This window comes from Cucumis melo, chromosome 10 (assembly GCF_025177605.1).
Source record: "Cucumis melo cultivar AY chromosome 10, USDA_Cmelo_AY_1.0, whole genome shotgun sequence".
Taxonomy (NCBI): domain Eukaryota; kingdom Viridiplantae; phylum Streptophyta; class Magnoliopsida; order Cucurbitales; family Cucurbitaceae; genus Cucumis; species Cucumis melo.
Genome location: NC_066866.1, coordinates 26,576,619 through 26,601,543, shown reverse-complemented (window position 1 = coordinate 26,601,543; position 24,925 = coordinate 26,576,619). Strand labels below are relative to the sequence as shown.

Below are 24,925 nucleotides of genomic sequence, written 5' to 3'. Positions count from 1 at the left end.
GATCCTGATCTTTCCCATAATTAGGGAATGAATTTGGATGTGGAAACGTGTTTTAAAATATAAAGAATATCAAAAAATCTTAACTTTAAATGCAAGACAAATAAATTTTGTTTGTTAAGATATTTCCTTATTGTCAAGAAAATAATGAAGCTACTGATATAACTTCTCTTTACAAATATCTTCAAGCATGAATAATCAAAAGCACAATCATATAGTTAACTACTAGTTTTTATAAATAGGCCTAAAATCTCGATTGAACTATATATACAACATAGCCAATTCAGGTATCCAAACATCAGGATACCATAGTAAATGCCTAAACAGAACTCTAATTGTAAGAGATTACAAAAATCAAATTTCCTTTCTGGTATGGTGTGTCTAGGGATAAACTCTAATCTACATCAGAATCTATGAGTCCATAAATAATTGTTACAACAAACACAGCTTCAGCCTTTAAAATACAGTTTCCTGAATTCATCATTGCTTTTTGGATTCTCATCATCTTGTTCCAAGGTTTTAGGTTTATCTGCAGTCCAACCAAGTGCTCTAACATTTCTAGGCACTGCAAACGTGTTCTTTCCCTTAAGCTCAACACTGTTCCCTCCATGTTTCCTCAACCCAGATGGTTGCTCATTAACTTTATGAGGCTCCTTTGAAGAACTTCTCGACTCAAATCTCTTGCCTCCACCAGCTCGATCCATACCATGGCCCCCTAAAAGTGAAAATAATAAAACAGTTCTTAGCTTTTGTCTTATTCTGAGAGATGAACATAATATTACAATATAACTGTGTCAATTGATTCAAGCCTTTTTCGTTGAGCTGTGAGCAAACATTTTAGAACTACAAACTAATATGTTTAAAGTTATCAACATGGCACTCCCTATGATTCCCACAAACGGTATATACAAATTAGATTATAAAAAAGGAGGTAACATTCAGAATCTGATGACAAAATTCTAAACGTAGCAAAAGAATCTAGTTGGCATAAAAATGAGTTCTGACCATGCAACTGGTAGATGTATTTATGTAGTGAGAAATCAATCCCCATTCATAGCAGAAAACATCCAAACTAATTATTCCAGAAAAATGAATAAAGAACGTATTCTTTTTCTAAGTAGAAAAGTTATGACTAATGATCATAAAACCAGCCAAAGGTTGTGTCCAATTCAACTTTTTAGTTAGTTTGATGACACTGACAGAACATACTCTATCAATCAAATAACTGAGACATACAACTCATAATGCAACTAAGACTCAATAATGTGCAGCTGTAAGACCCCATTTTCAGAAGCTAGAAGTTCGATCAACAGATAGCAAATAGAACCAGTTATACAAAATATAATACAGCTCAAATGCATTACTCCATTGAATATGTTCATGGTTTACTTGTAGAAAGGTTCTTACATCCTCATCGAATTCTAAAAGATTCTAAAGTAAACGAAGCACTAGTAGCAAATGACAAAGTCTAATTTAAGAACTGAAGTTGTCATTGCAACCATTACTTTAAAATAAAGTGATCTCAAAACCTTTGATGATTTCAAAGACCAATTGAGGGCATTATAAAACAATACTGGAATTTGAGTTTAGTTGAATATTTTGGTGGTATCAGAATTTTAGTGGGTAGTTTTTACAATCCTCTATAGATAGAGATTTGAGTTTGTATTCACACATCATTAATATCAATTTCATTTGTGAAAAATATTTCCTTTTGAGGATTTTTAGAGAGTGTTTAGGTTGCACCAGTTCAGTGTCAGACCAATCCGTCCAGGTCCAAAATATGCCTAGGCCGAGTAGATGAAAAATTCTTGTTGACACATCACAAGAGGAAGCTTCACAATCCTATACTCAATATGCAACAGCACATATTAATGAACATGGTGATACATCTTAGAGAGTTACCTCTTCTGAAGAAATAAATAAACAAAAGTACGAAAGACCCTTTTTTTTGGACAAGAGACAATTTCATTGATGAATAAAATTACAAAAGATGGGGGGAAAGAGTCCCCAGATCAAAGGAGTTACAAAAGACATCTCCAGTTGGTCAAAAGAGAATTAAAACTGTAACATCTACAATTTTAAGGGTCTATGAAACTCTAAAAAGAAAGCTACTCCATCCAAGACTACGTTTAAAAATGCTTGGCCTGCAATATTGAATTCAGACTTCCTCAAAGGATGTAGCATTAAGGCCCAACTCCCTGATTTTCAGCCAAACAGATCGGATATCTCTAAGCCTAAAGCTTTCATTCATTTACTCCGATTCCAAAAATAATAATTCAAATGTACCATTTGTGTGAGTTACTTTGTATTCTAAAGTTGAAGGGAGCCATTTATTAAATATGATTTAGAAGGAGAATCTCTAGTCAGTGCTAGCAGTGATGAACTGGAGTTGTTTGAAGCCGATAGTATTCAGGAGGAAAAGGACATAATTGATTTTGATGACATGGCATTAATCGATTATTTTAAGCAGAGGGATCTCTTCCAAAAGATGGATTTGGAAGGTTGAGCATCTCAGATTCTCCTTAAACAGAATATTCCTCCACACTTAATTTTGATGGTAGATGATTGCGAATAGATCCTTGGTTGATTCTGAAGATTGATATCATACCACATTAGCATGAAGATTTTGTCGTGGAATTTAAGAGGGCTAGGTGAGTCTAAATGATTGGCTTTGAGAAGAAGTTTGAAGAAGTTGAATCCTGATCTGGTCCTAATACAAGAAACAAAAAGGGATTCTTTTCATTCTACCTTAATCAAGGAGCTATGGAGTTCAAACGACATAGGATGAGCATTCCTCAAAGCAATCGGCAAGTCTAGAGGCATTTTATCATTGTGGGATGAGAGCAAAATTTCAGTTAATGAGGTGTTGAAAGGTGGATATTCTTTATCTATTAAATGTCAGATTTCTTGTAAGAAAGTGAGCTAGATATCAAATATATATGGCCCTACAAATTATAGAGAAAGAAAGCGTCTTTGGCCAGAATTGCAATCATTAGTTGATTATTGTGAAGACCCTTGGTGAATTGGAGGAGATTTTAATATTACAAGAGTCCAGGAAAGATTTCCAATTGGGAGAGTTACAAGGGGCATGAGGAGATTCAATAATTTCACTGCAGCAGCCAATCTGATGAACACTCCACTTAGCAATGGCCGTTTCACTTGGTCCAGAAAAGGGACTACTGTTTCGCACTCGCTCCTTGATAGATTCTTAATTTCCAGCACTTGGGATGATCTATTTGCTAATACAAGTCTCTAGCCAAGCAAGGACAGTGTCAGACCATTTCCGTATTTTGCTTAAAGCTGGATCCTTTGAGTAGGGTCTACCTCCATTCAGATTCTGCAACAGCTGGCTGCATATTAAAGAAAGTTGTCGGGTCATTGAAAGATCATTGAGCATTAATGACCAGCAAGGCTGGGCTGGTTTTATCATTTCCAGCAAACTGAGAAGCATCAAGACAGCATTGAAGCAGCAATGTGGATTTCAAGAAGAAAAAGAAGAAAATGAGAAGAATTGCTAAGGAAATAGATACTCAAAATGGAATCATATGACAATTTCATCATGGATCTCGAAAGAATGTCATTGAAAGCCGAACTTTTTTCACTCTACCGCACTGAGGAGAGGAATTTGAGGCAAAAAAGTAAACTTAATTGGCTTAGTTTGGGAGATGAAAATTCCAGATTTTTCCATCGATTCTTGGCAGCAAAGAAGAGGAAAAACTTGATCAAGGAGTTGGTTGGCGATCAAGGATCACCTACAAAATCATTCAAGAGATTGAAGACCTTATTCTGGAATTCTATAGATCATTAAACACTAAGGTACCGGGCTATAGAGTAATTCCCCTCAACTTGCAGTTAATCGACATCAAAACTAGTTTCTAACAGCGCATTATAAGCTTGAGGAGATTAAAAATGCTCTAAACTTATTTGGAAGAAACAAGGCTCCAGGACCTGACAGTTTCATGATGGAATTCCTACTGAAGTTTTGGGATTATTTCAAGGAAAACTTCGAAAATTTGTTTGAGGAAATTTAGACGAATGGGAGACTGAATTTTTATGTTAAAAAAAATTCATATGTTGAAAAAAAATTCATATGCTTAATCCAGAAAAAAGAAGATGCAGTCCAAGTTTGAGATTTTAGACCGATTAGTTTAACTACTCTTACTTATAAGCTAATTGCAAAGGTGTTAGCTGAGTATCTTAAAAGAGTCATGTCAAGTATAATTGCCCTACACAAAGTGTGTTTATTGAAGGAAGACAAATATTGAACTCAATCTTTATAGAAAACAAAGTTGTGGAGCAGTACCGGTCGAAAAAGAAGAAAGGGTGTATCCTAAAATTGGATTTGGAAAAGGCTTTCGATCGAGTAGATTGGGAGTTTCTTGAAAAAATCCTTACTAAGAAAGGCTACGATACTCGATGGATTTCATGGATCTTGGGTTGAGTGTCTAGCCCAAACTTCTCAATATTTATAAATGGGAGCCAAGGGGGAGGATCAAAGCTTCAAGGGGGATTAGACAAGAGGACCCGCTGTCCCCCTTTCTTTTCTTACTAATCAGTGAGCTATTAAGTTCCCTATTGAACAGGCTTCATGAGAAAGGAAAGTTTGAAGGGCTGCTGGAGGGAAGAGATAAAATTTGTGTTCATATACTGCAATTCGCAGATGATACTTCAATATTCTGAAAACATGAAGATGTTATGCTGGAAAATTAAAGGAAGACAATTGAATTTTTCGAGTGGTGCTCCGGGCAATAGGTTAATTAGAAGAAATCAGCTTTTGGTGGCATCAATGTTTTAGAAAACAAGGTTGTTGAAGAGGCTACCAAACTCAATTGCAAAGTTAATTATCTTCCCTTCCATTACCTTGGACTCTCACTTGGAGGATATCCCAAACAAGTTTCTTCAGTCATTGATAAAATCCAAGGTAAACTGGATAAGTTGAAGAGATATAATCTCTCTAGAGGAGGTTGGGCCACACTTCATAAAGTCGGTTTTTTCACATATACCTACATATTATATGTCTATATTCTCAATGCTAGAAAAGCTGATTCAAAAAGTGGAGCCCTTATTAAGAAACTTCTTTTGGAAGGACCTTATGGAGGCAAATTGAATCATTCTTGGCGGATGTTATTCCTTTAAGAAATTCTTTTCCAAGGCTGTTTAGATTGTCTTTGAATCCTAATGGGGTTGAAAAGGACTTTTGAGATTCTTCTACTGCTTGTGGGCTCTAAATTTCAGGAGACTTTTAAAAGATGAAAAAATAGCTGATAAAAGAATCTAGAAGTTAGAATCAAATGGGGAGTTTTCGGTTCGATCACAAGTGAACCATCGCTCCACTGCCTCCCCTATTGAAAAGCAATTATACTCGGCAATTTGGAAGACAAAAAGACCTTGAAGAGTGAATATTACACTTTGGATAATGTTGAATGGGTTGTTGATTTGTGCGGCATTATTGCAAATGAAACTACTTCTCCTCACTTATCTCCTCGTGTTTATCCCTTATTTGCAGGCTTCAAAAGATCTACAGCATTTTTTCTTCTCATGCTCATATGCTAAGAACTGCTGGCTTGACTTATTTGGCTGTTTTCATATGAGTTGGGTTTTTTACTATAGATTTCAGGAGAATGTGGTCCAGCTTATTTCCGACCCCAATTTCAAGAAGAAGCCGAGATTGATTTGGTTAAATGTAGTGAAGGCCATTTTATCAGAAATTTGGTCTGAATGTAATCAGCATATCTTCCAGAATAATGCTTCTTCTTGGACAACTCGGGTTGAAGTTGCTAGAATCAATGCTTCTACTAGGTGCTCGCTATGAGAAGACTTCGAAGATTTCTCCATTCAAGACATGAGCCTTAATTGGGTTGGCAGGCTTTTATTTTTAATTCTTAGTCAATTATTGTAATCATATTTATTTTCCTTCCGGATTCTTAGTCAGTGGTCTTAACTTCTTTGCTTCATAGTTTTGGGTTGTTTGTATGGGTTAGATCTATTCTCGTTTTCTCAGTCAGTTTTTGGTCTTAGTTCGGATATGATGAGAGTGCTAAGAGGGTGTCGACCTAGTTTTTATATAAGAAGCACCACAATGTTGCACTCAGGCTAGCGGATTCAAAACGGTCCATCCATGTAGAAATCTTGTCATGAAAAACCCTCTAATTTCTTTCAAACCAACTTCAGCTAATAGTGCTTTCACTGCATTAATCCACAGCAAGGAAGCAGTCTTCTTCTTCAAGGCTGGACCAGCAATGATTTGGACCACATTCTTCTTAAAATCTTTATCAAAGACCCAACAGATATAAAAGATTTGGTGGAGCGATGAACCAAGAATTTGTTGCAAACACAGTCAAATAAAAGATGCCGGATGTCCTCCTGATTGTTGAGGCAAAGGGGATAAATATGTGGTGACAGAACATGGGTAGGGAGTTCGTCAAAGTGTTGGGCTTTGTTGTTGTGGGGACATTTTTACACATGACTTTCAAGAAGGAAAATTTACAGTGCAAGAACCATGTTTGAAGTTTTTTATCTTTTAAGTCGCTGTTACATTTTGGGTTGGTATGAACCTGCAAGCAGGATATTTTTCTTGCTTAGATGGAGACGCTTTGTAAATCTTTCAAGTTTGGTTCACTTATCTGTAAATGTGTATGATAGCCTATTTTTGATTGAATGTGTATGATAGCCTTTTTAGCTCAATCAAAAATAGGGATTCAAACTTTTGACATTTTGGTAAATGATATAATGTTTGGACTTTTTTTTTCTTAAACGGAAACAAGCCTCTTTATTAGAGATAATAATTGCCAACATGAGCTTAGCTCAACTGGCACCTATATGTACCTGTGAACAAGAGGTCCCAGGTTCAAATCCCCACCCTTGCATTTATTACAATACGTTTCCAAAAAAAAGAGGATAATAATTGAGACTTAAGCTCAGAGTACCAAAGTATTATACTTGAGGAGATGGCAATCTATAAAAAAACTAAACAAAACCATCGAAGATAAAGACAAAAAATAAAGACTAAAAGCCAAGCAAAAATATAAAATCCCTCACATAAGGAACCCATTCGAAACTAAAACTTTCTTGCCCAAGTCTTCAAAATGACAGGAGAAAGAAAGATGCCAAGGAGGTCCAACCAGATGCTTCAAATCTGCTTACCAAAATAATCCAACAACCAGAGAAAGCTTGAAGATGTACTTAACGGCTGAAGAATCAAATTAGAAGTATAATGTCTCAACTAGTTGAGCTATGCTTGGGTGGATATGCAAACTAGTAGCTTTTTAGTTGTCTTTTCACTTGTTGGGTTTACAGATTGCGTAATCTTTTCCAAATTGTATACTATGGTATTATTTTAGTAGTCATATAATTTTTTGCTTATATAATTTTTTACTTCATCATTGAGAAGTTTTGTTTCTTAGAATTCTATTATATTGTAAATTACATGGGATCAAAACAGTATTGTCTATCATAAATTTTTAGTTGGAACATTCTGACTGCATCACTTTTAAACCCAAGACCATGTTTTATTTAAGGAGGATACTCATAGACTATTACAGAACAATATTCCTAGTACATTTTAGTTTAATAATTTGCTGGTTAATGTGTTTTAGTTGGTAGTTATTCTACTTCTAATCCTCAAGACATAAAGCTTTTATCTTTGTATTTGTTAGATTTTGTGGGCTTGGCCCTTAGGTTATTTACGGAAAGTTCACCATAAATCTTTCTTTTTCTTTTTGCTTAGGCCTCTGTGTATTCTATTTAATCTCCCTTACTGTATCTTTGTAAATCATCAGAAAATAATAAAACTAAAGATATCGTGGTTTTTCCCCTGGTTCTCAGATTTCCACATAAGCCTCGTGTTGGTGTTAATTGCTTTCAATATGGTATCAGAGCAAAGCAATAATGAAATCCTAGAAACCAACCCTAAGAGAAACCTAGATCAAACCTAAAGCCACCACCGCCACCATGGAAAAATTGCTCCAAAAGCTTTAGAGACCGCCGATCTACCCAATAGAAGTAGCCTCGCTGCCATCCGCGCAACCCTCCAGCCAGGAAGCATCTCACGCAACGCCCCTGCCAGGCGAGTGGGCCCACGAGCCACCACTATTTCATTTCACCACCCAACTCAGCCTTCTTTATGCACCGTCGTCTGTCCAACCAGCTTACCCTTCTAGTCTTCAACCACTAGCTCTAGTTCAAGACTCTAAACCTCCTCGAGATCAAGGTATGGAAAATTCTACTGAATCTTGTACTAGTAATAAGATGAGTGAGAATGACAAGTCTGATGTTGCTGTTGTTGAAAATGTGGAAAAAAAGAACAATGGTGATGAGATTGAGGTTAGAGCAAGAACCAGTAACAATGAAGCTAAATAGGGTCATACAGGGAAAATTGATGAGTATGATCCCTCTTTTGACATTCCCATTGCTCTGAGAAAAGGTACCAGGTCTACTAAACATCTCATTTGCAACTATGTTTCCTATGATAATCTCTCTCCACAATTCATAGCTTTTACAGCAAGCCTTGACTCTACCATAATATCGAAAAATATCTACACTGCTTTAAAGTGTCCTAAATGGAAGAACGTTGTCCTGTAAGAGATGAAGGCTCTTGAAAAGAATAAAACTTGAGAGATTTGTGCTCTACCCAAGGCACACAAAACTATGGAATGCAAATGGGTGTTCTCTCTCAAATACAAAGCTGATGAAACTCTTGACAGACACAAAGTAAGGTTAGTTGCAAAAGGATTCACTCAAACCTATGGTGTTGATTATTCAGAAACCTTTTCTCCTGTTGCTAAGATGAATATCGTTGGGAGTCCTGCAATCTGTTGCTGTGAATAAAACTTGGCATTTATACCAGCTGGATGTTAAGAATGCATTTCTAAACGGATACCTAGGGGAGGAAGTCTATATAATCCCCCCACCTAGATTCTAAGCCCAGTTTGGGTTTGTAAACTCCAGAAATCCCCTGGCCTGAAACAGTCACCCAAAGCATGGTTTGACAAATTCACTACCTTTGTCAAGTCCTAAAGGGACAGTTAGGAACACTCTAATCGTACTTTATTTACAAAAGTTTTCAAGACAGGAAAATTGTCTTTCTAATAGTTTATATGGATGACATTGTTTTGTCTAGAGATGATCAGGTAGAAATCAATCAACTCCAGCAGAGAATGAGTGATGACTTTGAAATCAATGATTTGGGAAATCTAAAATATTTTTCTTGGAATGGAGGTGGCCAAATCTAAAGAAGTCATCTATGTGTGTCAAAGAAAATACACCCTTGATTTGCTAACCGAGATAGGTATGTTGGAATGTTGTCCTGCTGACACTCCTATTGAATCCAACAGTAAACTAGGAAACTCTAATGATCAAGTTCTAGTTGATAAAGAACAATATCAATGCCTCGTGGGTAAATAGATTTACTTATCCGATACCCGTCCTAATATTTCCTTTGCTATGAGTAATGTAAGTCAGTTTATGCAAGCTCCCAATGAGAAACACATGGAAGTTGTCAACAGAATTTTGAGATACTTGAAAACGACACCTGGTAAAGGGTTGATGTTTAGAAAGACAGACAGGAAGACCATTGGGGCATATAGACAGGGTAGAATCTGTTGTTGACAAAAAGTCTACGTCTGAGTATTATACCTTTGTTTGGGACAATCTTGTAACTTGGAGTAAGAAGCAAAGTGTTGTGACCAAGAGCAACACTAAGACCGAATACAGAGCTATGAGTTTGGGAATATGTGAGGAAATCTAGCTCCAGAAAGTCCTATCTAATCTTTATCAGAAATGTGAGACTCCAGTGAAGCTCTTTTGTGATAGTAAAATCGCTATTAGTATTGCTAACAACCCAGTTCAACATGATAGAACCGAACATGTTGAGATTGATCGGCATTTCATTAAAGAAACATTTGATAGTAGAAGTATATGCATTTGTACATCCCTTGTTAAGGACTTGGTAGTTTGTAGTTCTGATCCTAACATGTTAAAGCAAATGAGTGGGAAGTAGAAAAATAATAGTTTTATGTTAATAGTCGGCGACGGCCAACGACAACGAAAGAAGGAAAGATGACCGATGATAGCAACGACAACGGTGAATAAGAGTATTAGCAGTGGGTAGCAACGTTTTGACTAAAACCCTAAAATTGAAACTTAGGGTTTCTAAGGTGAGCGATTGCGACGATGTGTCAGATATGAGGTGACTTCGTCTCATAATGCGCTGGTGACAATGACTTTGCCTGTGGGAGGTGATGGCGACTTCATTTGACAATGGCTGCGACGACGACGCCTTTGTCCGTGGGTGGTGACAATTTTGCTTGCAAGAGACAGAATCGAGTGTGCTAATGTTTTTTACGTCATTTATGGCATTGAGAAGAGCACCCAATTACGGCAAGCTTGTCTGTGGAAGAAAAGAAGTCCGACGACAGCGACGGTTAGGGCCGCTAGAGTTATGGGACTAAGCAAAAGAAATTCAAAGCTCTGATACCATGATGCCTTGTATAGGAGAAATGTTTTCTTATTTCTTAGTGAGAAAAAGCCCACACATATACACAAGAGATTCCTTAATCAGAGACGTAGAATTAAATAATCAATCTAAATACAAATGGAAAAAGAATGTACAAGGAAACGATCTTAACAATCCCTAATTTACTGCAGCTTGATTTTCTACACAACTACTGACCAGCATTCTGTAAGACCTCCTATTATTAATGTGTATAAGAGGAGGGGTAAGAAAGGAAAGTTACAGGACAGCAAGGAGGAAAGAGAGAATGGAAATGAAATAGTGGATTAGTGGAGCAGCAAGTGGGCCCTACAGGATCATGTTGTTTGTCTTATTCGGCCAAATGTCTTATAAATAGCAAGGGGAGGGTAGCATTCTAGGTATGAGAGATTTATAAAGAATGTTTTGAGAAAGAATAGAGATTGGCGGCTGGGGAACCCTACCTTAGCCTAGGAGAATAGGTTGGTTGGTTCTTTACTGTTTTCCTTGTTTTATTTCCTAGTTATTTCTATCATCTATCTTGTATCTACTGTTTTTGGCAATATAAATATATAAACACAGAGTGCTGCCTCTGTTTTTGCCCTTGAGTTAGTAAGGGAATATAAGAAAGAAGTGAGAATCCTCACAATTGGTATCAGAGCTTTGTCAAACTGGGAGTGATTACAAGACTGATGGCACAACGACAAATGGAAGAAAGGCTGGAGGGAACGGAAAAAGAGGTGTTGAGCCTCAAGGAAATGATGCTGGAGATGAAGAAGAGTATGGACCGATTGGCCGATGAGTTGAGAGACCAGTCTTATAAGAAAAAAGAAGAATCTGGTACATCCGACGGGTCCATTATGAAAATGAAAGGAAAAATGGAAGAGACAGATGTAACTGGAGAAATACATAACCACCAGATCGATCGAAGCAAATATAAGAAGCTGGAAATGCCCATGTTTCTGGGAGAAAATCCAGAATCCTGGGTTTACCGGGCAGAGCAATTTTTTGAGATCAACAACTTACCAGAAGCAGAAAAGGTCAAGGTGGCAGTGGTGAGCTTTGGACAAGATGAAGTGGACTGGTACAGGTGGAGCCACAATAGGAGAAAGGTGGAATCGTGGGAAGATCTGAAGACCAGAATGTTTGAATTCTTCAGGGATACTGGACAGAAAAGCTTGGGGGCTAGGCTAATACGCATTCAACAAGAAGGCTCCTACAGTGATTATGTTAAGAAGTTCGTAAACTACTCGGCACCTCTCCCACACATGGCTGAAAGCGTGCTCCGTGATGCCTTCTTAACTGGCTTAGAACCTGCCCTTCAAGCTGAGGTGATGAGTCGACACCCTCAAACACTAGAAGATTGTATGATGGCAGCCCAGTTGGTGAATGACCGTAACTTAGCACTCAAATTGGCTCAAGCAGAGATGGGTATTATCGAGCCAAAAAGAAGCGAATCAGTTGGTAATAAGGTGCAATGGAACAACGAAAAAGGGATGTTGAGGAAAAATGAGTTCCAAATGAAGCAAATAACTATACCCCTCAAGGGAAGTTATCAAAAAGGAGAGCCCCCCGTTAAAAGACTGTCTGATGCCGAATTTAGAGCACGTTTAGACAAGGGTCTCTGTTTTAGGTGTAATGAGAAATATTCTCATGGACATCGATGCAAAATCAAAGAAAAAAGGGAGCTCATGCTTTTTATCTTGAATGAAGAAGAAAGCACCGAGGAAGGGGAAGGGTCAGAGGCACCAAACACAGAACCAGTAGAGATCAATCAGTTGGAAGAACCAGAAGAAACTATGATCGAATACCGGGCCATCACCAGTTTGACAACTAAAGGAACTATGAAGCTGAGAGGAATAGTCAAAGGAAAAGAGGTTATTGTATTGATTGACAGTGGGGCAACCCACAATTTCATTCATCATGAGCTGGTCAAGGAAAGGAAAATCCCCATCAATAGAAACACTCAGTTTGGGATTACTATTGGCGATGGCACAAGCTGTAAAGGAGAAGGCATTTGTAGCAAAGTAGAAATCCAGCTTGAAGGGCTAAGAGTAGTAACTGATCTGTTGGTTGTGGGATTGGGGACAATAGACGTGGTGCTGGGAATGCAATGGTTGGATACAACAGGCACCATGAAGATTCATTGGCCATCGTTGACAATGGTCTTTTGGAAGGAAGGGAATAAGGTGGTTTTAAAAGGAGACCCGGCTTTGATAAGGGCAGAATGTTCACTCAAGACCTTAGAGAAAACATGGGAAGCGGAAGATCAAGGTTTTTTGCTTGATTGGCAAAGATATGAGATCGAAAATGAGGATGCTGATTGCAGAAACACGAGCCATACAGGAGATGAAGAGGGATTACCAATGATCCAGTTCTTACTCCATCAATACTCTGATGTGTTTGAAAGTCCGACCACTCTACCACCCAAGAGAAGCATTGATCACCGCATACTCACTTTACCGGGGCAGAAGCCAATCAATGTCCGTCCTTATAAGTACGGCCATCAACAGAAAGAAGAGATAGAAAAGCTAGTCATGGAAATGCTGCAGACCGGAATCATTAGACCAAGTCACAGCCCTTTCTCAAGTCCAGTGCTGTTAGTCAAGAAAAAAGATGGGGGCTGGAGGTTTTGTGTCGATTACAGGAAGCTAAATACAATTACAATAGCTGATAAGTTTCCCATTCCGGTTATTGAAGAACTCTTGGATGAGTTACATGGGGCCACGGTGTTTTCCAAATTAGATTTAAAGTCAGGTTACCATCAAATACGAATGAGAGAAGAAGATATCGAGAAGACTGCGTTTAGGACGCATGAAGGCCATTACGAATTCGTGGTAATGCCATTTGGTTTAACCAACGCTCCTGCCACTTTTCAAGCCCTAATGAATCAGGTATTTAAGCCTTTTCTCCGCCGTTGTGTTTTGGTTTTCTTTGATGATATACTAGTCTATAGTTCGGACATAACAGAACACGAGAAACACTTAGGAATGGTGTTTGCAACACTAAGAGACAACCAGTTGTATGCTAATCGCAAGAAATGCGTTTTTGCTCACTCACAAATACATTACTTAGGCCATGTTATCTCCAAACATGGAGTGGAGGCAGATCAGGATAAAGTTAAAAGTATGCTACAGTGGCCGAAACCCAAGGATGTGACAGGTTTAAGGGGTTTTTTGGGGCTGACGGGCTACTATAGGCGTTTTGTCAAAGGTTATGGTGAGATTGCAGCACCACTGACTAAACTACTGCAGAAGAACGCTTTCAAATGGGATGAGAATGCCACCCTAGCATTTGAAAATCTGAAATCTGCAATGTCTACCATACCAGTACTGGCTTTACCCGATTGGTCTCTACCCTTTATGATAGAAACTGATGCCTCAGGTAGTGGATTAGGAGCAGTACTATCCCAGAACAGCCATCCCATAGCATTCTTCAGTCAGAAATTGTCTACAAGGGCTCAAGCCAAGTCCATATACGAGAGAGAATTGATGGCTGTAGTATTATCCGTGCAAAAGTGGCGGCATTATCTTTTAGGAAGGAGATTCACCATTATGTCAGACCAAAAAGCTCTAAAGTTTTTATTGGAGCAGAGAGAGGTACAACCACAATTCCAAAAGTGGTTAACCAAGTTATTGGGATATGACTTTGAAATTTTGTACCAACCGGGACTTCAAAATAAGGCAGCAGATGCACTTTCAAGGATGGATCATTCAATAGAATTGAAGGCATTGTCAACAACAGGGATTGTAGACATGGCAGTAGTTACAAAGGAAATCGAGAAAGATGAAGAACTTCAACTCTTAATCCAACAGTTACAGAATAACCCAGCATTGGAGGGCAATTACTCTTTAACAAATGGCACGCTAATGTATAAAGGAAGGGTGGTGCTGTCCAAATCATCGTCAATTATACCCAGCCTTTTACACACCTTCCATGATTCGATTTTGGGGGGCCATTCAGGGTTTTTGAGGACTTACAAGCGAATGAGTGGTGAGCTATTTTGGAAAGGTATGAAAGAAGACATCAAGAAGTATGTGGAACAGTGTGAAATCTGCCAAAGAAATAAGAGTGAAGCAACCAAACCGGCAGGGGTTCTACAACCATTACCCATACCCGACCGCATATTGGAAGATTGGACTATGGACTTCATCGAAGGATTGCCTAAAGCAGGAGGTATGAACGTGATTATGGTGGTTGTCGACCGGCTGAGTAAATATGCTTATTTTGTCACCATGAAGCATCCGTTTTCAGCAAAGCAAGTTGCCATGGAATTCATTGATAAGATAGTTCGAAGACACGGCATCCCTAAGTCAATTATATCAGATAGGGACAAAATATTTGTAAGCAACTTTTGGAAAGAACTATTTTATGCCATGAATACCATCCTTAAACGAAGCACTGCCTTTCATCCTCAAACGGATGGCCAAACAGAACGAGTCAATCAATGTTTAGAAACCTACTTACGGTGCTTTTGTAATGAGCAACCAAACAAATGGCATCAGTTCATTCCATGGGCAGAGTTATGGTACAACACCACATTCCATTCGTCAACACGCACAACTCCTTTTCAGACTGTGTATGGTAGACCCCCACCACCCCTGATATCCTATGGAGACAAGAAGACACCTAATGATGAAGTTGAAGCATTGCTGAAGGAAAGAGATTTGGCTATTAGTGCGCTCAAGGAGAACCTCACGATCGCTCAAAATAGAATGAAGAAATTTGCAGACTCAAAGAGAAGAGAACTTAAGTTTAAAGTAGGAGATGAAGTCTATCTAAAGTTAAGACCCTACCGGCAGCGCTCCTTAGCAAGAAAAAGGGCAGAAAAGCTAGCTCCTAAATATTATGGCCCATATCGCATCATTGAAACTATAGGAGAAGTGGCATACCGACTTGATTTACCACCCGAAGCATCAATTCATAATGTTTTCCACATATCACAGCTCAAACTGAAACTAGGCAACCAACACAACGTCCAAATCCAACAACCACAGCTCACAGCAGAGTTCGAATTACAACTTTGGCCGGAGACAGTTTTAGGCATACGTTGGAGTCCTGAATTGGGAGCCAATGAATGGCTGGTGAAATGGAAAGGACTGCCAGACAGTGAAGCCACCTGGGAATCAGTTTACTCAATGAATCAACAGTTTCCTTCATTCCACCTTGAGGACAAGGTGATTTTGGAACCCCGGGGTATTGTAAGACCTCCTATTATTAATGTGTATAAGAGGAGGGGTAAGAAAGGAAAGTTACAGGACAGCAAGGAGGAAAGAGAGAATGGAAATGAAATAGTGGATTAGTGGAGCAGCAAGTGGGCCCTACAGGATCATGTTGTTTGTCTTATTCGGCCAAATGTCTTATAAATAGCAAGGGGAGGGTAGCATTCTAGGTATGAGAGATTTATAAAGAATGTTTTGAGAAAGAATAGAGATTGGCGGCTGGGGAACCCTACCTTAGCCTAGGAGAATAGGTTGGTTGGTTCTTTACTGTTTTCCTTGTTTTATTTCCTAGTTATTTCTATCATCTATCTTGTATCTACTGTTTTTGGCAATATAAATATATAAACACAGAGTGCTGCCTCTGTTTTTGCCCTTGAGTTAGTAAGGGAATATAAGAAAGAAGTGAGAATCCTCACACATTCACTCGTTAAAATAGATCGAACATTTCCATTAGCTAAAAGGTGGTAAACATGCATACTTCCTAATAACTTGTGTGTGTTTTTTACTTTTCCTTGAAAAAACTGCTACTGCTACTGCTACTCCTGCCCTTTAAGAAGTCTAAGACATCGATATTTATATTTTTTACTTATGTACCAACAATACCACATTTGGTTATATTGTGCTAAAAGCACACGATTGGATTTTATCTAATTTTCATCTTCAACCATTCTTTGTTATATTATACCTCTCTTAGGATCTGACCGCGCAATGCTTATCTTTTTCCCAAGCAACAACTGCTTGTTTTTTGCAACTCCAGCCTCAAGATGAGCATCATCAGAGAAATCAACGTACGCTAGTCCCTACAAATAAAGAACTCAATCAATCAGTATGGTTGAAATCCATAATTAATACAAAAAATCATGCTATCAGTTTACTGTGAGGGTGCTACAGGCTACAGCTCAACTCATATACTCCTAAGAAAGGCACATGAACATGTGAATACACTTTAACAAAGGAATAGAATACATAGGCTCAAGTCCAAAATTAGGAAGTGGTGTAAACCAAAAAGTCTAATTTTTTAGCAAATGATTATCCTTCCTAAATGAGAGAAAAAGTGTTGTATTTCTAAGAAAATGTGAGTACAAAGTCTTACAGAATCACTTGTGTAACACTTTGAAAAGCCCCCACTGTCTATTTTCAATTTGTTGCAAGGGCTTGCAGGAAATCTAGCTTTGCATATATGAATTATTACAAGGTTCCCTTTTCAAAGTTAACCACCCTTCGAGATTTGTCCCAAGCCAAGGAATGAGTCATTTTACTAAATCAATCTGCCACAACCACCCTTCGAGATTTGTCCCCGCTGTCTATCTTCAATTTGTTCCAAGTGCTTGCAGGAAATCTGCTCTCTTGATGAAGTGGCTTTGGAGGTTTTGTCATGAAGAAAACGCCTTGTAGAGGAAAGTAATTCGAGCTATTTACGGCATGGAGGAGCACGGGTGGAATTCTATAAAGCCTAAAGACAGAGGTAGCTTCAGATTATGGAATGGCATTTTAAAACAAAAAGAGCATTTTTTTTTACCTTTGTTCATTTTGTGGTGGGTGATGGGAGACGCATAAAGTTTTGGGAGGATAGGTGGTGTGCAGTCCAGCCTCTTGCTTCCTTGTACTGTGACATCTCGTGATTTCCTCAAAAAAGAATGTTATGGTGGCAGATTGTTGGGTTGATTCTAATCAAGCTTGGGATCTGGGGTTGAGAAGAAGATTGTTTGATAGAGAAATTGACCATTATATTGCTCTTGCTCATCTGCAGACTGGTTGGGAGGCAAATACTGAATAGAGCAAGAGACAGCTTACAGTGAAGTTGGAAGCTTCGGACCAGTTTTCTACCAAGTCTACTTTCCTAAAGTTGACCAAAGGGTCTGCTAACGTTAATCTTTCTTTGGTCAATCTTATTTGGAAACCGAAAATTCCTAGAAAAACAATTTTTCCTTTGGTCCCTTGCCTATAAAAGTCTCTAACACCTAGGAAAAGCTTGAAAGGAAGTTTCTTAATTGGAATCTTTCCCCTTCCATGTGCCCGCTTTGCCACAGGAGCCTGAGGCTTTAGATCACCTTTTTTTACACTGCTGAGTTCGTGTGCAAAGGGTGGAAATAGGACTTTTGAGACCTTTGGGTTGGATGGTTGTCTCCCATTGCAGGTCGATGAATGAATGATGGAAGGTTTGTATGGAGGCAGCTTTTCTGGAAAAAGGAAAAATTTTATGGAGTTGTTGAACCCGTGCTCTGTTGTGGCATCTCTGGATGAAGAAATACTAGGGTGTTCGATGATAAGTTCAGCTCTTTTCATTCTTTTCGGCTTTTGTGCAGAATAAGGGCCTCTTGGTGGTGTACAAACTACATAAAGTTATATCCCTTTGAACTTAAAATGACACTGTTTAGGTGGTAAATGGTAATTATCAGTTCATAACATCTCATAATGCACCAACGGTTACATAAAAAAATAATTCAATAAGAAAAAACAATGATACACCAACTTTTCTTTTTCGGAAAGGACACTGAGACGTTTTATTAAATAAATAGAAAGAGACTAACACTCAAACGTACAAGAAATCCAATAGAAATAGATGCAAACCTTAGAGACATTAGAAGTTCCAAAAACATAACCAAAACAACACAACGAAGATAAATATATAACCAGGAAGTAAACAAAAAACATCAAACTTAAAAAAGATAAGGAATTTTACGGCATATGAACACTTGATTCCCCTGAAAGTACAATATGCCCTAACTTGCCATATTTGAAAACAGCCCTATTTATTTTTTGAAAAGGAAAAAAGATTTTTCATTGATAAAAAATAAAAAGGGCCTAATGCTAAAAGAAATTAATTTATTGCTCCAGGAAAATTAACAATATGACTCAAAGTAGGCCAAGAGGAAATTAAGAAATCAAAAACCCCACCAAACTGAACCCCAAGTATCTACTTCCAATGTTCTGCCGAAGTATCAGCATTTTGGAATTTTCTTCTTTTATGAAAAGAAAAACTTTTCGTCGATAAAACGAAAAAAGACAAAGCTCAAAGAAGTACAAAAGAATGCAAACTAGAAAGAAAAGATAAAAGCATTATGATTAAGACAAATGCATTTTGGGAATTCATAAAGACACCTGTCATAGTTTATCTTTACTACGATTGACATCAAAAGATGATCTTTCCTCTCTCCTCTCCCCTCCCTTCATTCCTTTCGTCCCTAACCACACTCCGGCCCCTTTTTCTCCTCTGGCGTTTCTCATTCTTCTTCTCTGGCAAGTCCACTAGAGCCTCTTCTTCTTGTCCATCCCTGTTTAAGTGGCAGTCTAGTTTGTGATAATGGAAGTAGAAAAATGCAAAGTAGCAAGCGCCCTTTACTGTATTTGGTTCGACAAAGAATACTTCCATATAGAAGACGTGGAAGCTCGGAAGATCTTGACATTATCAAGCACTCAATTCAGATGGTTCTTGAAGGAGATTTCAAAATTCTTGCGTGGCCCTGAGAATGGTTTTCTTCTTCGAAACAGCTTTGATGATTTTGGGATTACAAGGCTCTTAAAATTTAGGTCAAAAGTAGGTTGGGTTATGAGGTGTGTCGCTTGGAAGAGGCCCAAAAAAACTATCCTTCTTCCACATTTGTTGTAGTGTCTCCCGACAGGGTTGGAAATCCTTTCACAAAATGTTGGAAAGATTCTTAATGAAGCACGATTATTCGATTTGGTACAGAGAACATCTCTATACCTCCTTGCAGCTTCCTTCCAAGTCACTATGGGAAATTTATACCGAAAAGGTAATGCTTGATGGATCCTCTATTCTGGAATTGGTAAAACAAAGCACTTCTTCTCATGTTCTGACCTTAGAAATTCAAAATGCAACTCATCACTGGGTAATTAAAAATCCGAAAGTTTTAAAAGAAGACTTTGATAATCTATGAATTATTTTAAGATTATCTGCATTTGATGATTGGAAGGAAATTAGAAAAACCTTGGAGAATCTTTTCCAATAAAAAATAATCATTAATCCATTGTTTGCAAAGAATGCTTTGATTAAATTGGCTGAAGGATCTCTAAAAGAGTTTGTTGGAAGAGAAGAGTTATGGCAAGTAATGGGTCCTTTTCAATTAAAGTTTGAGAAATGGATCAAAAGAAACATAGCAAACCATCAGTTATTGAAAGCTATGGATGGATTAAAATTAAAAACCTCCCTCTTGATTATTGGAGCAATCAAACGTTCAAAGTTATAGAAGATCATTTTGGAGGCTTGGAAAATGTCGCTTCTGAAACGCTTAACCTACTAAATGTTTCCAAAGGAAAGATTCAAGTAAAAAGAAACCATTGTGGTTTTGTATCAGCTACATTAGAAATAGTATACTTCAACCGAGAGAACTTTATCTTACACTTTAGGGATTTTGAATTGATTAAGCCTCCTCCATTAACCAAGGGTCGTTTATCATTTGAGGAGTTTTCACTCATTTGACTTGCAGAGATTAAACCAGGCATTGAAAGATAAAGGAGTTGTTGATGATTCATTCTTCCTGAAAGGGGTGGAATATCTACGATCAATCCAGAACTTTCCTTCATATACAAAAATCCTTTTGAAGCTTTGGAACAGGGAGCTCGCCAGAATTTAGCCTCATCGACGCTGCCTCCCTTGAAGCGACGGTGAAATTAAATTTGGACTCAAGGGAAAGCAGTGTGAACACTGTTGGATTCAAAGAGCCACACTTAAGGAGAGAGAATAAGAACTTTAGTTTTGAAAGGAACAAGACAAAGGAAGTTGAAGAGACACTTTTAATGAAGGGAGAGAAAATGCAAGTTGTGCCTTCTTTTACAGCTGGAAAGTCACCTCAACCAGTCATCAGCCCACCTTTTAGTAATCCTCTTTCCTCCAATCCTTTGAATAAGAAGTTAAAATCTCAAATTAATTCAACTGATATTTTCCTAAAGAAAGACAATGTGGTTCCCATTTCAACGGATGCCCCTCCTTTTTACCCTTCATCTTCGATTTCCCTTTTCGTAAATTTGAAAAGAAAGAAATATGCTAAGATCTTCCCACATTACCTTAAGCCCTTTTCAAAGCACTTTATCCGGAAGAAAAATCAAAGAAGAGTTTGGCAAAATGTTCCATAAAAGCCTAGATTTTTTAAGATCAAGTACCCAATTTGCTTGAAGAATATAGTGCTCATCCTCTTTCATCAGCTTATTCCAACAGCTCCAAGTTGTTTTTAGAGGCTAACCTTTGGAAATCAGTTGCACCCAAATTCAATCCCCAGCCCGTTCTTCTAAGTCAATTTCTCATCACCCTCACTCTACCCAATTTCTAAGTACTCTGAGTTCTCCTTGCCCAACTCCAAGGTAAAATTTCTAATGGCCACTTCGAGCAAAATCCCTTTCAATCAATCCAACAAGAAGAGTGAGCCTTTTTTCGACTCCCCTTTTAGCATTAGTAGTGAGGAATTTAAGCATCTAGACTAAGAAGCACTAACACTCCTAAGATGGTGAAGTATCAATGTCGGACACGTTTCCAACACCGGCACATCTTCGACAAGCTAGCTGGCGTGTCGATTTTTTTTTTTTTTAATTTCAGACATGGCTCCAACACAGCCAAAACACGACTGGAGAAAAAAAGCCCATAGAAAGGGCCCATTATCCGACCCAATGGCAATAATTATTAGGTTTCTTTTTTTATTATTATTAGGTTTCTTCACGCTCTCTTTTTCGATTCTCCCCACCAAGCCACCAACCCTTTCTAATCTTGTTATGTTTTCTGGCTCTAAACTTGTTATTTTTATGTTTTTAATTGGAATCCTTGCTATGTAATTTGTTTAAATGCAAGACATATATTAATTTTTTTTTACTTAAAAATTGACGTGTCCCCGACATGTCGTGTCCTATTTTTTTGAAAAATGGTGTCGTCGTGTCAGTCTTGTCGTGTCGGTATCTGTGCTTCCTAGCATTTTGATAGGTCAGCCAAGCTTGAAATCAAAAACATTTTAAGCCTCTAGAAACAGATCATGCCCTATTTCAATGCGAGGAAAAGCCAAGATCCGCAAATTTGTCTTCTGCTACACATTCTTGTCCCCAGTTTTGCGAAATACCAGATCATTTAATATCAATAGTTGCTAATTGTGGAATTATTCTAATTTGATTCTTCAGCCATTTAATGTATTCCTCCTCAATGTTGGACCAACTCAGTCTCTCTTGGATTTCCGTTCATATGGGTGGCATGTAAATCCTTCACGCCGATGCTGAAATAGTGGAAGACTTTTTCAAGATTCCTCTAGATTTTGGAATAATATGGCAAGGCAGATTCGAGGCAGTCGGTTGCATCTTCTTGCAAGATTTTAGTTTCAAATGAGTTCTTTATGAGAGAATTTTCCATTATGCTTTGTATTTAAATTTCTACGATTATGGTTTTGTTTAGCCTAATCTCTTTTGTTTGGAATTTTGTTTTTAGCTTTTGTCGTAGCGTAGACTGAATTTTCTCTTACTATAATACTCTTGTACTTTGAGTTTTAAGGCTCTTTTATTAATAATAATTTAAAAGACTTGTCTCCGTTTCAAAAGAAAAACAAAGACACCTATCGTTTCAAGCATACAGCAACCAATTCTTGACAATTTTTTATCAGAATTATAAGCAGGCATTCTGAAACACCAAAAGTATTGCAGTCTGCAATTGATAAGAACTATACATCAAGTAATATATTTTTCTTTTCAATTGATAAGAATTACATCGATTGATAAAAATTACATCAGTATGCAATTCAAAAGATATATATATACAAAGACAATACTTTGTTAGGTACTTAAGCACCTTGGAGAAACCACACCCCAAAATCATGTTGTTGGGATGGGAGAGTCAAGCCACTTAAGTACCACATTGATCATCTCGTTCTAACCAACGAAGGATAAAGGCATCCTACCTTGGTTCCTAACGTAATTTCACGTTAAACTAAATACACACACAGATACAAAAATAACAAAACAACAGAGGAAACAAAATATGGGGAGAAAAGAAGAGAATGGACCCGTGATTTTCCAGTGAACTTATCATGCAATATTCGAATTGCAACTACTCCACCAACATCTTGGAAGAAGTCCCGCAAGTGGTCATAGGTAACCTGCCAGAGTTGTGATGAGGCAGCATAAGCTATGTGCTCATCCACGAAAATGCAGACTCCAGAGAGTGAATTAAAGTAGAAGGCACTTTGGTAATAACTTGCCTTGAGATTGAGGTTGGAGATGAATGCAGTGCATTGGTCATTATATACTTTTCCCTTTCCTTGAACAGAATCGTTCATTTGTTGGTCACTTGAGTCATCAGGTTTTTTAACTCTTCCTCTGATGTCTCCGGTTTGATCATCTAAGTTTTGTAATTGAGCTTTACCCTTTTCAGTAACCTTCTTCGGCCCATGGGCAGAATCTTTCAGTTTCTTAGCAGGAGACTCTACATTGGGTGCATCTCCACCCAATTTTCGCTTACTATGATCACTCTGCTTTACAGGATTTTCTGAGTCATCAATCTGTAACTTATACGACTTTAACTCCTCCAGACGAGGGTTAACCTGAGATAAAGAAATCATCCACTAAAATGTATTAGTTCATTAAAGAAAACAAACTACAGAATTGGTAGTTCCAAAAATAATGATAAATATAGGATAAGGTTTTCTGCGAATGAAATGACCGTTACAGAAATTTCTGCAAAATGTATCATTTGATCTTCTGTCTTGGCATACAGAAATACTGCTCATTTGTAAAAAAATCAATGGTATTTTCATCTCCAATTGCCCAAGTCACAGTGACAGCATTCAAATTTCTAGAACTGATTTATAATACTAATGAGACAGAAATAAAGTTGTTTTGAAACTTGATTCCCATGAACAATGGACTGTAAAGTAACAAGGAATCTAAAGATGTCTTCAGAATTTTGCAAGTTATATAAGGTCGAGGCATTACAAGTATAAAGATGTCTACTTCTAACTCTTCTCTGAAGAATGAAACTAACATCAATGGACACCAGTAGGGTATGTCAGCCGTTTACAGTGGAAATAGCAGTTCCGACCAAAGCATACAGATCCCTTTATGGATATGAAAGGCAGCTCAGTATGGCTAAGGATAGTCTAAAAGAGAACGTCACCCATGATGTTGCTACAACGTACAATCTAAAACAGTACTATGGAGAGAGAAATAACTATAAGATAGAAACGAGAATAATGCAATGAATTACTGAAGCCTATGAGGGCTCAAATTCTAGAAGATCATAAAAACATTGATGAATGCAAACACTACATTCAGGAAAGGAGGGAGAAGAGAGAAGAGAGAAGAGAGGAAAGAGGAGAGATGGATGTTCGCAAGGAAAGGACAGATTTCGCCGGAGATGGGCAAATTTTGCTGGAGACAAACAAGCTACGCTGGGGACATTCCTATCAACTTAATGCTCAATTTAATACCCATGTATTTATTCCACAAACACTACATTCAGGAGCCACCAGATTAACAAAAAGAACTTGCACCCGCTATCCAAGGAGATTGAGGAGATGCTATTAGGCTAGGAAGCACAAAAACCAACACCGACACGGTGATGTTGGGGACACGTTATTTTTTTATTAATAAAAATTAAAAAATGGGTCATGCATATAAATAATATCGTGAAATATTCCACTTAAAAACATCAAAATAATAAGTTAAACGCCATAGAATTCATAAATTTATACATGAAGGCTTGGACGTGGACGTTTGGGCGTGGAGAAAGGAGGGATATCGTGGCTGTGGGAGATATTTTTTAGGAAAAGAGGACAGAGACAATAATAATAAGCCTAAAATGTGGGGTTGATGGTCTGTCTTTGGGCTGGCCATTAGGGCTTTTAAAATGTTCGTTTTATTAAATTTCTTCTTCCCAAATCGGTCGGTTTCATATCCCAGGAGTGTCCCAGCCGTGTCTGAAATTTAAAAAATAATAATAAAATAATTGACATGCCAGCTGGCGTGTCGGACAGGTGTTGGAGGCGTGCCGGCGTCGGACATGTATCCCTACCCAACAATGACACTTGGCCATTGTAGGAGTGTCGGTGCTTCTTACCTGTTAAGAAAGTCACAAAGGCAGCGAAAACAACCCCATCTAAAGAGATCATACTGAGATTAAAAGAAATGGCCCCAGGTCAAACATGATAGACACGATAATAAATTAAAAAGAAACTACAGGTTTTCAGAAAATCAGTTCCCCTTTTACTAAAAATATCCCATTCTTAATCTGCAAAAAGCATTATTCTCATAT

The 24,925-nt window shown here is 37.9% G+C and overlaps 1 protein-coding gene across 3 annotated transcripts in view; it reads right to left on the bottom strand.

Moving 5' to 3' along the window:
- Positions 1-212: 212 nt before the first annotated feature.
- The window catches only part of LOC103499370 (uncharacterized), a 44,391-nt gene continuing 19,678 nt past the window's right edge, over positions 213-24,925 (bottom strand). For 2 of the 3 annotated variants that reach the window (XM_008462360.3, XM_051090808.1), the window contains 4 exons: positions 22,875-23,216; positions 22,680-22,772; positions 16,373-16,487; positions 213-712 (listed from right to left, as the gene is read on the bottom strand). In XM_008462360.3, the coding sequence (XP_008460582.1) occupies positions 447-712; positions 16,373-16,487; positions 22,680-22,772; positions 22,875-23,216 (816 nt within the window). In that variant the 3' untranslated portion in view covers positions 213-446. Of the gene's footprint in view, positions 713-1,974; positions 3,348-16,372; positions 16,488-22,679; positions 22,773-22,874; positions 23,217-24,925 lie in introns of those variants that run through there. The other variant, XM_051090807.1, reaches the window with a different exon arrangement.